Source organism: Oncorhynchus nerka, linkage group LG24 (genome assembly GCF_034236695.1).
Source record: "Oncorhynchus nerka isolate Pitt River linkage group LG24, Oner_Uvic_2.0, whole genome shotgun sequence".
Lineage (NCBI taxonomy): Eukaryota > Metazoa > Chordata > Actinopteri > Salmoniformes > Salmonidae > Oncorhynchus > Oncorhynchus nerka.
Genome location: NC_088419.1, coordinates 33,424,098 through 33,439,481, shown reverse-complemented (window position 1 = coordinate 33,439,481; position 15,384 = coordinate 33,424,098). Strand labels below are relative to the sequence as shown.

Genomic DNA, 15,384 nt, shown 5'->3' with positions numbered 1-15,384 from the left:
CATTTTCAATTTGTGACGGTGGAAATTCCACTTCAGGATGATTCTGGGATGATGAAAAGGAGTTACTCTCTCGAGCCCTGCATCCCCAGCTGGTGTAAATGTATACTCACTGCCGAATGCCAATTACAGAATATTTTATGAAAAGTTCCCGAGCCAAATCGTTGTCCTAATAAACAAAATGTGAACAACTTTGTTCTAGCCACAAGTTGATTGCTTTTAAATTAAGATTTGTACAATTTCAATTAAAGCCCTTGTGCAAGATGTGGATCAGACTTGTATGTTAGAATATCAATACGTTTCTAAACACTTCTACATTAATATGGACGCTACCATGAATCGTGAATAACGATGAGTGAGAAAGTTGGACACAAAAATATCATACCCCCAACAAAAAAATTGAACCTCCCCAGCTACTGCAATGGTGAGAAGGTTAGCATATCTTGGGGGTATGACATTTGTGCATCTGTAACTTTCTCAATCATCATTACTCACAATCAATTCAGGACTATCCATAATCATGGTAGAATCCACCTTAATGTAGAAGTATTTAGAAACATATTTTATTCTTATTTACAATTAAGGTGACTCCAAAATTACACAATACATTATTTACCATTAATTTCTATTGCGCACAAAATAACCTGAAACACAACCAAAACAAACAGTAAATGCATCCAACAAGTTTGTAGAGTCACAAGCTTGATGTAATCATTGCATCCTAGGAATATGGGCCAAAATACTAAACTGTTGACTACATTAACACACAAGTGAATGTTCCAATAAATTTGGTAAACGGTTCACCCGATATGGATGACAATACCCTCAAATTAAAGCTGACAGTCTGCACTTAAACCTCAGTCATTTCAAATCCAAAGTGATGGAGTACAGAACCAAAACAACAACAAAGTGGTCATTGTACCGATACTTTTGGAGCTCTCTGTACTTCCATATATTTTTTTAAACTTGTACCGGAGTACCTTCAGATGAGTCTTGTGAGGAGGGTTATGTTCATCCTAGAGCAAAACAACATGTACGTGTTTGTGAGACTCACCTCTCCATAGAGGAGTCATATTAAGGCGTCAGTACGGCTGGCGGCTAGCCAAAGTCAGTTAGGCGAACTGAACGAGTGTGCCAGCATACTCCTTCACTTGAGAAACGAGAAAGTGGCAATAGTACCGTTTGTCCATTTTGAGACACCATAACAGTATACACTTCTTCAAAATAGTTAGAATTAATGTAAGATAACTCAATAAATCTTTTATTAATTTTGACGTTTCTGCAGAGGAGATCTAAGTCACAAAATGTTTACATCTAACTAAGATGTTTGATGCAGTATTTCGCAATGAAAAAATGTGCATGAAAATGAGTCGTCACTCGTTGAATGACAACAGACTTTATTGAAGAATCCCTACTGTTGACCAATCACCGACGAAGCGGCGTAAACTTCGGATACAGACTTCTGCTTGCATCAAGAAGAAAAAAAGTGCCCGAACAGCAAAAAAAAATGTTTTATCGAAGTCGAAAACAAACAAAAACGTCACAAAATGTCTTCATAATAAATGCACGAACTCTCCCAAACCGTTTTGGCTAGGAAGCTTTTGGAAGCCTTTAATGTGTAACCCAAACTGCTCGGACGCTACAGACAGAAATGGGCAGATCTGCAGTACCGACTTCAGACAAGTCCTGTGACGCTTGTTAGAGGTAGTAGCGCAAAATGGAGAACACCATCGTGTTCGTGAGAGTCTCATCTTTCTATCGAGTCACCTTTCTGACATAATATTTTATAGGCCAAACCGTTCGGGCGCTACAGACGATTTCGTGAGAAGACACATTTTTGGGATATCTCATGGTCTGACAAAAACCGCTGTAGCTCTGCCACCGCAGATGCGGAAGGGCGATATTGGCGGATGCGGTGGATTGAGACGCATCCAATAAATAAAAAGATATCTCTATCTTAGACGGATTTTGATGGGGATTTTTTTTATTATAATAAGAATTCCATGGGGCCAAGGAAATCGACTCTAGGGGGGTTTTGAAAAACGAGATTAATGCCTTGGCTTTGCCTTTTAGTAGACTTCTCTCAACCGAAAGACTGTTGATCTTTGATTGTTTTACCAAACAAACTAGAAAACATAGGCTACTACGCAACTATTGATTTTTTATAAAAGTAGGCAACAATACATTAGTACCCCCATTCAGTCACCTATTGTGAAGCATCATTTTTGTTATGCTGTGAATATTCAGAGTGACCTTTGTTGTTTTAAAGCCAATAGGCTACATTTTCACATTTAGTTTAGAAGTGGGTTGCATTGGATTCCTTTGACTCCAGCATGAGGGTATAAGGGACAAATACAATAGAAGCACTCACCTATAAACGTCTGCTGGCTCTGTGAGTTGCTACCAAATCGGGGTGAGCACGAATGGGGATAGCTGGAGGCATTGACACCCATCCTCTCCTTCTTCCACTTCCTCTTCACATGGACCGCTGGGGCCACCCTTGCAGTCTCATTCTGCCAGAGCGAAAGTGCCTTCACTCAGAGCCTGGACAGACTCAGAGCTAGGACTTCATGGAGTCTAGCTTTACCAGCCATCCCTGAGAGACACGGTAAAGAGGGACAGTTTGTTAGTTAGGGCTATCACATTGTCCACAAATCTAAATCAACCCAGGAGCTGTACTCACTAATTTGCTCAGATACATTTTCAACCTCAAAATATTTCATTTTTATGGAAATACTGGAAAAACCCTTACTAGAGTGACTAGAGCTTGTCAGTCCCCAGAATTCCAAACCAAAACTTGTCTGCTGCTGTTTGCTTGGCAAGTAGCCTAAGAGTTAAAGCCTTTTAGGGGGGGGTAAGTATTGCAATATAAAACCATTTTAAGCTCTTTTTCCCAAAGAGGCTATTGCTACATCCTGATATTTATGTTTCATTTTACAGTCCAATCTAGCACTGCCAGAAACTGCCCAGGGGGTAGCCTGGCTTCAGCAGCTTTGGGAGACATCAGGGCTAAACTTCCCTCTTGCTACGTTAACAGGCAGTGAGAGGCATTTCTCTCTGGAAATTTCAACCAGATAAAACTTCTAAGCATATGGCTGGTGGACCACTCTGCAAAATGCTGGCATAGGCTACTCCATTTCCTTCACCCCGAAGTGAATTGTTTTCATTTGTGAAATTCCCTGGAGGGGAGATATAGATGGAGTTCTTGGGTTACCACCACTTGGGTTAGCGCCGCACTTTGTCATCACCGAGCAGGAATGGAAGCAGATGGAGAACACAATTTCATGGCTGAGACAAAATGCGAGGGTACCCTTCATGTATGCTTTGACTGATATGTGGCTTGTGTCTGGAATGCATTTTTCATTTAAAAAAACTTAAGCCTAAGGCATGGTTTTCAAAACACTACTGTTGACAGTCAGAACTAACCTCTCTACAAGGTAGGTAAAATGCCATGTGATTGTCAGGCTAATTCCTAAAGCATTATACTAAGGCTACTTTTTCACAAATCGATTCCTAAAGTAAAGGGATTTCAGTCACATACCCTATGTTACCCACTTTTCTTCCACATTCATCTAATAGCCTAACTGCTGAGAGTTTGAATGCCCTTTTAGAAATACCTATTCAATAGTATGCATTACAAATAGACTAGATATCAAATTAAATACAGGCAGTATTTATTCTATACAATGTTCATGTATTTCAGTAAAGGAAGAAAATAAAAAACATTCCAGCTGCTGATGGTCATTCGTTAAAACATTCTCTTTTCTGACTAACAGTGAAAATATTCAGAGAGAACCCTTGTCATTAAGTCATTGGGTTGGATTTGACATAAGTAGGCAACTTTCTAGACAATGAACTCTCCGAATTTGACAGTGTGGTTTTGAAGCAAGTTGCGATTACATTAAAACTTTCACAAGAATATAAAATAATGACTGCATGCGAAAGGCATAGACTGCACAAATTGCTGAGAGAAATTCTGTCTGGGACAAGGACTATCAATTTGAGTGACATAAGTAGAGAAGGAATAAATTAATAGGCTAGTTCTCTGACTGGTGTGGTGCGCCAAAACAGAAGCTGACAGGTTATGTAAGTGATGCAATGAGGGTGGGAGGCAGAACATTCCATTGGCTATGAGCATCAAGAGCCCTTGCCTTGCCATTGTGATGGCCATACTGACTGGCAAAAGGGACACAATAGAAAATGTTTCCTCATACAAGACAACAACTATGATTCAGAAAATGAGGAAAAAAGGGAGCAAAGTGGCTGTAGTTGAGGGGTCACAGCAGGAATGAGGAAACCAGAAGGGTAGCTACAAAGATAGCGCTATTCTCAGCCCAGTGCTTTCTTGATGCCTCCCTCTTTTTACCTCTGTTTTTGCAGGGGCAAAATCCATTTTTCTTTTTCAAAATAATTGCCAAGCAGAGGTAATGAAATTGTGTCATTCTGAACTTTATCCGCGATATCACAATTATACAAGTAACTGCCAATATAAAGGAAACTCTTGAGTAAATGAGGGATACAAAGAATATTGAAAGCACGGGGTGCTTCCACACAGGAAGTTCCAGACACTTGTAGAATCTATGGACAGGCGCATTGAAACTGTTCTGGCGGCTCAGTGCCCTATAAGACACTTCATATGTTGGTGTTTCCATTATTATGGAGTTACCTGTAAAAGCAGGCTACACAGATAATGTACATTTAAAGACCCGCATCACTATACTGAGAGCTGTGTTGTTTCTAAAAGGATGTATTTGCATGTTTTTGGAGCCTTTGTTCATGATTTTTCAGGGCCCCCATACTACAAAACAAGGATGAGGAAGTGATTTGCTGTAATTTTCTCAAAAACAAGTTCAATCACAAAAACGATGTCTGGATTTGGACCAGTTGCTAAATGGACCTGGGGCTTTCCCACCCGGACCCGATATGCATAATTTATTTTTAATATAGAGACCCATTCCGAACAGACCCAAGGACATCCAGACATGGTCCGATCCGAGTGAGGGAAGCAGCATAAAAGTAATTTAGGCTACTTTACTAAGCGCAGCTGATAAAGCACGTGCGGAAGGGTGGTGCCGCTCTAACAGGTGGGGGAAGGGCCGTACTTTGAGCGAGTGACATGGGAAGCAGGGAGGAGGGCGTGAGGGACAGCAACCAAACAAGTCGTCTCGTGCCTTAGTAGACTTATAGCTGCCATAACGAGGTTATTTATCATCATATATGATTACATAGTACCAGTCTTGGACTTCATCAAACCGGGAGAAGCTAGTTAAGCTAGCTAACGCTAGCTAGGCTAACTGAGGCTGCAGTGCCTGTGCTTACTCATGTTACAGTTACAAATAATAACTCAATTCAGAATATTAAGTATCAGCTTGCCTACCTGTTGGCTCTTGGTTTTAGTGGCCTGTCCTTCAGCTAAAATGACATATACCCGAGACCCTTGACAAATCAGATCTGACCCAGACCATTTAGAATTCTGGATCGGCTCGGGTCCTGGATCAGGTCTCAGGTCCAGGTGGATCCGTGATGACCAATAGTCTTAGAAAACTTCTACTTCAAGTTCTTTGTCCTACAACTTGCATTTTAAACTGTGGGGACATCCGGGTACGTGGCACCAGATCTTACCCATCCAAGAACACTGTGGCATTGCATTTCTTTCAGGGTGCATTTGAGGGAATTTGATATGAATAACTTATTGCCTAATTTGACTGGGAAAACAGCCCCATAGTCCTTTTCTTTCTCCCAACCTCTTTTTTTCCCCTCCCTCACTCTCACAATGATGAACATAGAATCGTCCAAATTACTGGTTCAACAAACAATTTGCAGGGCTGCCAGTTTTACCCAGTCACAGAGCGCAGGCTCATTTTCCTTACTCTTTGCTAAGGACGAAAAACAGGAACATTCTTTCTCCTCACTTCTTCGTGGGTGAGGAACATACATTTATTTTAAAAATAGGCACAACTATGATAAAATATCTCGAGGCAAGAACTGAACCCATGGCCAGAGGATTATACTAGGTTGATAAACCTTTCCAATGTGTGTACATGTATTTTAATGAAGAAGCAAGAGAAAAATCTCTTACACGACAGCATGTTGAAGGTATGACAGACAAGTTCCCCGTTACCTATTAGCGCTCCAACATAAAGAGATCTTCTCCATCCCCTATGGTCCTCACTGTTGGGGACACCATTCATGGTTTGACTCAGAGCAAAGAGTCTAGTGAAGTCTAGTTAATACCGGGCTGTAAAATAAGGCAGAAGATCTGACATTTTTCTGGATATTTAGTACACTGCACTCAAATATCAGGAGCTTCCCGAAGCTTTTGCTCATGTGTGGATCACATTCTGAGCATGTGTATATTCATGTGTATACTTTACGCGCAGAGAGCAGGCTACAAATGGTATTTAATTTAATTAAGTTAGATCAAAGATTAATCAGTGTCTGCAAGATCACATAATGATCACAGTATTCTACATAACAGAGCCGTATATAACATCATTCAATAGTGCATGATAATTATTCAAGTATTAACAGTGAAACATCCATGCAACACCATTCTGCATAGTAGGCCAACCATTTGATCTCAATTAGTTTCATGGGGATAGGCATTTAGATCCTCTTGAGTTATACAGTGTTGTTTAGAAGCAGCCTACAGTTTTGTTTTGAATGATGGAGTGAACGAACCTTACAAGCTGACCACACCGCTCACGTCGCAAAATACATTTAGAAATCAATGTTATTCAATTATTGCACCCACTGCTCATGTGCGCCAACGAGCGTCTGCGTTGCCAAGGGCTAAAAGAGAAATCAGTTCTATTTCTGATGCAGATCGCGCTGCAAGTCCTGCCTCTCCCATCTCATTGGGTATACCCACGTGGGTGACTGAAAGACGAACAAGGTCAGTGGCGGTAATGCACCTAATTTATGAAAGTTGCCAATCGCAATATAAAGTCATAAAAAAAACATTGTTAAGGGCTCGTAACTAAGCATTTCACAGTAAGGTCTACCTACACCTGTTGTATTCAGAACAAATATTTGATTTGACATTTGTTCTGTTATGCAGAATACTGTGATCATTATATCATCCATCTTTCATCTTTCATCTAACTTTATTAACCATGACCATTTGCCTGAGTAGCCTGTTATCTGTGCTTAAAGTAGAGAATAAACACATTAGCAGAATGAGATCTGCACATGTGCAGAAGCATCGGAAAGCTACGGCTCTTTTAGTGTTATGACAAAGCAAAAACAGGTTTAGAGTCTAATGAAAAAGTCGGATCCGCCGCCACTCCGGTAAAATAAAGGGTTACCTCAAATTCATCTCAGAATCACAGCTCCACGATGTACCCGTTTGCCTTTTTAAGTCAGTTGGCTACAGTCGCAATCTCTGAAGATGGAGGCCATTCAGGCTGTGAACTTTTCCCTGACTGCATTCAACCCAGAGAGAGGAGGATCTGCCATCAGCTCTCACTGGGTGTGCCCGGCTCTGGGGGTGTGTCCGGACATCAGATTTAATCTGGCCCGGAGGTCAGCTCCACTAACGCAGTGGGACCACTGTATGCCTGAGCAAACATACGAGATGTTCCCCAACACATAGCACAAGAGCAAATCACACACTGATATAAAGAAGAGGATGTTTGCTGTCTCGAGTGACAGTAAACAAGGCAATTGATAGGAGGGAGAACAGTGTGCAAGACTGTCAAAGGAGTGTTTTACCCCTCAGAAGAGTACTTGCTCTTTTATCCCACTCATACCCTAACAGGCACACATTCACAGCGTGTGTTGCTTTTCACCAATAGGCAAATTACAAATCATGCACAATGAAAGCTTGCTTAGCAGCAGCGTGAGAGTTTTTCTTTCTTTCAAGAGCCGGCAACGTGGGAGTGAAAGTTAAGTGTTCAGGGGACAACACTTTACCAGACCACTGAGCAAAAGCAATGTCCATTCAACAAAAATCAGTAAGGATAAAGAGCCCTCTGTTTCCAGGCCCTCCGCAACTTCTCAGGATTGGCAGAAAGAAGGGAAGGGGGGGGCGACGAGGCACCCTGGTCTGTGGCTGCTTTCTGAAGGCCAAGGCAGGCTGGATTATGTGAGACTAATGAGAGGGGACAGAGCCAAGCTGCACCAAGCCAGCTGCGGGTTGTCTGATCCACCCTACAGTGCCTCTCCCGCCGAGCGGCTCCAGGGGCTTCGGGCCAAGGCAGAACCAGGGACCCAAGGCCACTGCTCCACCCAACATGGTGCATCCCTAAGCTGACTCGCTTAGTTAGGGTCTTTGCCTTGAATAGCCAACTCATTTGCAGAATTGACCATTTAAATGATTTGACCCCAACCTTGACAACCCAATGCTGGAGACCCACTTAGAGCGGGGAGCAAAGCAAAAAGAACCAGAATGCCAGTTGTCAGAGGGCTGCCTGCGTATTTGGACCGTGTCTATCAATGTCAACTCAAATATGAGCAAAGAAAACATTATCACACTGACAAGTTGCTAATGAGAGTCCCATGCACTGTAAAATATTAACTACCAGACAGACGTGCCATTAATTTTGACTGTCATATTATAATAGATAGTTCGCTTTCGCAACCACTCCCCATGGTCTATTCAGACAGACAATATACAGCATGGCTCTAAACATGAGTAGATTGCAATGTCTGAGTGCATTTTTCACTCTGATATTCAAATACATGAATAGTCTCAGGATCTAAATCAGGGATCATCAACTAGATTTATGAGCAGATGGTCTGGGGTCCGGACAATAATTAAGTGATAATGTCCGAGAAGCCGGTGTTTGAAGGATATATCGGCATAGGTGTTAGGCCCGAGACTAAATCGAGGGCCGGCAAACAGGTTACCAACATATTCAAATAATTGATTTACATATTTTTCACGAAAAAAAAAGTTTCATCCTTCCACAAGATATTGTCCAGACACAAATCTAAGGTTGCTACCCAAGCTGGTCGTTCCTTCTATTGGTTCAGTTGCCAGGCCCAGTCTTTTATTCTAAGGACAGTTGTTTGTTCTAAATGTCCCATTGCCATACTGGCTAGCTAGCCTACTACATCTAATTTACAGTCACGTCAAGCAGTGCAGCCGGAATAACAGCAAAGTTACATTTACGTTTGTTTAAGCAGTTTTCTAGAAATTTATTTGGATACATCCATAACAATAAGCTAATGTGTTCACTCCTCAGGACACTTGTTCAGAGGAGCTAGCCAACAACACAGCTAACACAATCACTTCAAACTGAAGCTGGAAAGACAAACTAGCTGCACTTTCTTTCGTTTGACCTGTTTTCTATTGATAGTTCTTTGTATACATCCATAAAAAATTATGCTCTCCCACATTTGCAAACAATGTTGCAAGTGTTGGAGAAAAAGGCAGCAAGGTTTAAACAAATCTCCGCTGTTGAAAACGAAATGTTAGTCTCAAAGAAATGTGAGATAATGTCTAGATGCTTTTTATAGTGGAGATCAAGTTTATAACTTGCCTGGTGGGCTGATAAGACAGTGGATTGCACAGTTAGATGGAACAGAGTAAATAGGTATTTTAACGTCATAGGATTTAGCTGGTGGTAACTTGTGGAATAGACACAGGCTGGAATGCGGTTTTAACCAATCAGCATTCAGGATTAGACCTACCGTTGCATAATTACAAATAATTTGTAGACTGCAAATTGTCCGCAAGAAGCCCAAACAGATATGTTTGACTAAAACAATTTCAAACCTTGCTTACATTTGTATACGATCGCGTGTCTCTCTATTATACGTGGGAAAAATTGGGAATAGATTTCTTCAATTAAAATCACTTGGAGCCGATTTCCTGATGTTTTTAGTATTTTATGTCCAACCATGACAATTCCATGGGGGGACCCTGATCTAAATTCTTCCCTCAAAGGCTACAGAATGCAGAGGATACGGTAGAAAATCAAGTTGATACGGCTAATGATTTCTCTTCCTGTTCATGCCTTTGTTTTCTCATAAACCAGCACGAATCGGACATTGACCTCATGGGACATCAAAGCATAAAGATTTCGTGGCGTTTGGGTTTCCCCCTCAAGAGTCGACCACACACACACCAAACTTCCCAGGCTTTGTCTCTGCATATCTAACATCCAAAATGTCGATAAGTCAGAATAGATGTAGCTGAATGACGATAAGTTTTAAAAAATCTAAATGCTGCTATTTTATTAGTAAAGATATTATTCTTCAGTAATGGGGCATTTTTCTTTCCACCTGTCTGATACTGTTATAACCAAAGCAATGTTCTACTGGAATGTTTATTATAATAAAATAGGCCCACCCAACAACTGCTTTTCCTCAGCTTTTGAGTTCCTGGTGAGATGGACCTCTTCATTTCCAGCAGGCTGTTGCCAATTTCCTCAGTCAAGGTCATCCTGTCTGGTCCAAACAGCACCAACAGCCACTGTGATGACTCCACCAGGAACTTAAAAGTCAGAGGCTGGGATCTCAGCACATCCTGCCTGACTGAGCCCAAACGTACTAATGTATTATCTGCCCTAGTTTGTGGTCCTGACACTTCAGTAACAATATGGCACTATTGACCAGGTCTCATAGTGCTTTAGGCCTACATTGTGTCATCCACAGCCTCAACCTGGTGGAAGTGTCACAGCCATTTTGTCGCCCTGTTCCGTCCCCCCAGCCCCGTTACTTGACCGCTGGGTGAATGAATCCGTCCAGCTTAGAGAGGACGATGGAGGAGGGCTGACATTTCAGAGTTCACGCTGTTCTGCTGACACGCTTACCCTTTCGCAGAGAGAGCTCAAGGAATGTTCTAACCGACACACCCCGCCCCCAACCATCCTCACAAATTTGAGCTTCAGCTAATACAATACCACAAAAAAAACCATCTAATTAGGCTTTAAAGGTCAGCGCAGCCACAAGACAACAGGATGTTTCGGGGGAGTTTTGGCCTCGTAGCAAAAACATTTCTGTGGGGTAATGGAGATGGAAATCAGTCGCAAAGGAAAAAACTAAAAAACAGGAGTATCCAGACACTTTTGTTTGAATGTCCTCGGAGACAAACATTTTAATGAAGGCATGCACCAAATAGCAGATAAATCTCTGACATTCCTGAGGTAAACAAAGAAGAGGGACGGTGGTAAAGCAGCCCTTCCTGTGGTAATAACTGAATTATATTGATTTATCACGAGACGATGGAAAGTATCTCAAGGTCCCTTGTTTGATGACTTTGTTCTCTACGTGTGGGGTCAGAAGGATAACAGTGAAAAACATGCGGAGAGATAGCAGTTCCATTCCACTTTGTGGCATTTTTACTGTCCCCAACCCCCCTTTCATGAGAAGGCGTTAGAACATGCCTCTTCAGTTACTGTGGAGGAAGCCAAGCACAGCATGCCAAGCTACGCAACAATAGCAGCACTGTTGACTGGAGTCTCCTCGGTTGTCAATAATCTAACGAGGACTGGCTAAATCAACACATAGGCTATTCAAAATATGATAATTTCACATTGCAGAATTACCAATATAGGCACATCCCTACTCATACTTTTATTAAACAAACGTGGCTAGTCATTAGCCTATGTAGCATGCTGATAGCTAAACTTACGACTATAAACGAAGGCTCATCTCCTAGAGACAGGACCTCACTGGTATCAGCTCATATCTGCAAGAGGAGAGAAGTGTCCGTCCACCAGGAGGGGAGTGGTTCCCCTAAATGCCTGCTGAAACCATCACAAACCAGGACCCCATTTAGCTTCATCATCTAAGGTCAAGGTTTGACGTCCCTTGATTACTGCAGGGAACATTAAAACATGCCAATACCCCTTATTTAAGCGTAAAAATTTTTTTTTGATAGAGGTAGACCCTGAAAGTATTCCTCATCTTGAGTTGAGAATGTTGCAGTCTTTTGACCTTCAAAATCGCCAGCTGTCTAAAGGGATGGCTTTCAAAGGCCCCACTTCCCCAATTCGGAGGGGATGTAGGCCTAGCTCACAGCCGTTCTCTCGGAGTAATTAATGCACCCTACCAGCCATTAGACACTTGGCAGATGCCTCCAAATACAATTGTTTTAAATGGTTAGGCGGATAAACTACATCCTGTTTACGGTAGCCCCTTCATGAAACCAAGCATCTATCTTACTTCTGGCATTTTAAGGCCCTTGTGCAAGCCAAGCACTCTCCCCAATTAATCTCACTATGCGCTCTTCATAGGGACTTTGATGTCGGACATGGTCCCTGTTAGTGAGTGACAGCGGTCACGCAGACCATTACAATCATAAAAATAGCTGCATGATAATCCCACAGCAAAGGACAGAGATCCTATGAAACACCATTTGACCAGCATGGGGAGGAACAGAATAGTGGAAAACTGAATAGGCAAGGAGGCCAAGAAAAGTTCTACGGGTCCATTTGGAAAGTATTCAGACCCCTAGACTTTTTCCACATTTTGTTACGTTATAGCCTTTTCTGGCAAGCGGTACCGGAGTGCCAAGACTAGGACAAAAAGGAGTCTTAACAGTTTTTACCCCCAAGCCATAAGACTCCTAAACAGGTAATCAAATGGCAACCCGGACTATTTGCATTGTGTGCCACCCCTCAACCCCTCCTTTTACGCTGCTGCTACTCTCTGTTTATCATATATGCATAGTCACTTTAACTATACATACTACCTCAATTGGGCAGACCAACCAGTGCTCCCGCACATTGACTAACTGAGCTATCTGCATTGTGTCCCACCCACCAGCGACCAACCCCCCTTTTACGCTACTGCTACTCTCTGTTTATCATATGCGTAGTCACTTCAACCATATCTACATACTACCTCAATCAGCCTGACTAACCAGTGTCTGTATGTAGGCTCGCTACTTTTATAGCCTCGCTACTGTATATAGCCTGTCTTTTTACTGTTGTTTTATTTCTTTACCTACCTATTGTTCACCTAATACCTTTTTTGCATAAGTATTCAGACCCTTTGCTATGACTCAATTTTGCTCAGGTGCATCCTGTTTCCATTGATCATCGTTGAAATGTTTCCAGAACTTGGGAGTCCACCTGTGGTAAATTCAATTGACTGGACATGATTTGGAAAGGCACACACCTGTCCCACAGTTGACAGTGCATGTCAGAGCAAAAACCAAGCCCTGAGGTCAAAGGAATTGTCCGTAGAGCTCAACGACAGGACTGTGTCAAGGCACACATCGGGGGAAGGTTACCAAATAAGGTCTGCAGCATTGAAGGTCCCCAACAACACAGCGGTCTCCATCATTATTAAATGGAAGTTTGGAACCACCAAGACTCTTCCTAGACCTGGCTGCCAAGCCAAACCAAGAACAGAGTTCCTCTGTGGAGATGGGAGAACCATCTCTGCAGCACTCCACCAATCAGGCCTTTATGGTAGAGTGGCCAGATGAAACCATTCTTCAGTAAAATGCCCATGACAGCCCGCTTTAAGTTTGCCAAAAGGCCCCTAAAGGAATGAGACGATGAGATACAAGATTCTCTGGTCTGATGAAACCAAGATTGAACTCTTTGGCCTAAATACCAAGTGTCACATCTGGAGGAAACCTGGCACCATCCCTACGGTAAAGCATGGTGGTGGCAGCATCATGCTGTGGGGATGTTTTTCAGCAGCAAGTACTTGGATACTAGACAGGATCGAGAGAAAGCTGAATCGAACAGAGTAGAGAGATCTGAGGTGAAAACCTGCTCCAGAGTGCTCAGGACCTCAGACTGGGGCGAAGGTTCACCTTCCAACAGGACAACAACCCTAACCACACAGCCAAAACAGCGTAGGAGTTGCTTCAGGACAAGTCTCTGAATGTCCTTGAGTAGCCCAGCCAGAGCCCGGAATTGACGCTCCCCATCCAACCTGACAGAGGTTGAGAGGATCTGCAGAGAAGAATGGGAGAAACTCCACAAATGCATGTGTGCCAAGCTTGTAGTGTCATACCCAAGAAGAGACTCAAGGCTGTAATCGCTGCCAAAGGTGCTTCAACAAAGTACTGAGTAAAGGGTCTGAATACTTATCTAAATGTGATATTTCCATTTTGTTGTGCAAAAAAATCAAAAAAACTGTTTTTGCTTTATCATTATGGGGTATTGTGTGTAGACTGATGAGGTAAAAAAAAAATGATTTAATCAATTTTAGAATAAGGCCATAACGTAACAAAATGTGGAAAAACTCAAGGGGTCTGAATACTTTCCGAATGCACTGTACACATTTGGATCGCAGGTCAATATACCCTAGTTTGAGAGTCAGCCAGGAACAATAAGCCAACTCAATAAGGATTTCACTACATTAGCCTATATTTCTAAGCACTAGGATGATTATGTATGAGGGAGTCAAGCTCACGGAAGACAAATTAGCCAGACAAGGCTCTTGTGATGCCCTTCCATAAAGCAATTTGTTTAAGCGCGGTGAAAAGTATGCCGCCCCCGTGGCAAAACATCAGACAGACACTGCGATCTATAGGAAAGATCAGCTAATGATTTTTTTTTTGGGGGGGGGGGGGGGGTCGACCAAGAAATGTATTTAGTACCCTTAATGGACAAGTCTTTTACATCTCCATCAAGTGGACAGGGACTGGTGCCAGCTTCAGGATCTCAAACTCATGCACCAGCTGGCAGACTAAATCCATCCTTTCCCCAAACTGCTAATTTCTCTTTCTTGCTCGTTTTCTTTTTCAACACCCTGGGAATTGGGCAGCTTGCTTTCAGAAATTTCTATTAAATGACAAACAGACCCAATTTCCAGAGAGAACGTATGAGTTACCGCTGGAGAAATTGCACAATAAAAAGGTTTATGAGCAAGGCAGTGTGGTTGTTCCTTTCTAGGTGAAAAAGGTTTACCTTTGTCCAACCCCTCTAGCCTAATACATTGATCTGCCACTTTTCCCCCCACTAACACCATGGTTCCTCTATCCCTTATGGATTTGAAAGAACCAATTAAGCCAGGTTCATCTTCCTGGAAAGCTCCCGGTACTGTTGATCTTCACAATATTCCAGCTGTCAGGATTTTTCCAGCTGATGGACTCGGAGATGGCTCAACCGTTTGGCAGCTGGGAACGATGTGTATCCTAGATGAGGGGAAGGGCATTTTACGAGTCTCAAGCCCAGATGAGACCCGGCTTTCATTGAACCTCTTGCTTTGACATGGGAATCACTGATAAGGGGATAAGGTTGGCCAGTGTTTTAGTATGAACCTAACAGATGCTGTGAGACTTGGAATGACCGCCTGTGTGCCAGAGACACGGTAAAATCCTGGTACAGCAAGCCACTTTAAATACTCGCCTGTGCAGGAGGAGAGGATAAATTGCCGCAAATATACTTTCAATCATCTCATAGTCTTCAATGAATTCACCGACTTAATCAGCTACTATCGGTTTCTAACCACTGACATCACCACCAGTCATGC

At 42.4% G+C, this 15,384-nt stretch overlaps 1 protein-coding gene across 1 annotated transcript in view; it reads right to left on the bottom strand.

The window, feature by feature from the left end:
- Positions 1-15,384, bottom strand: part of btbd7 (BTB (POZ) domain containing 7) — a 114,666-nt gene that overhangs the window by 56,833 nt on the left and 42,449 nt on the right. Inside the window, exon 2 of the mRNA XM_029631604.2 lies at positions 2,369-2,593. Coding sequence (XP_029487464.1) covers positions 2,369-2,450 — 82 coding nt within the window. The 5' untranslated portion in view covers positions 2,451-2,593. The remainder of the gene's footprint in view (positions 1-2,368; positions 2,594-15,384) is intronic.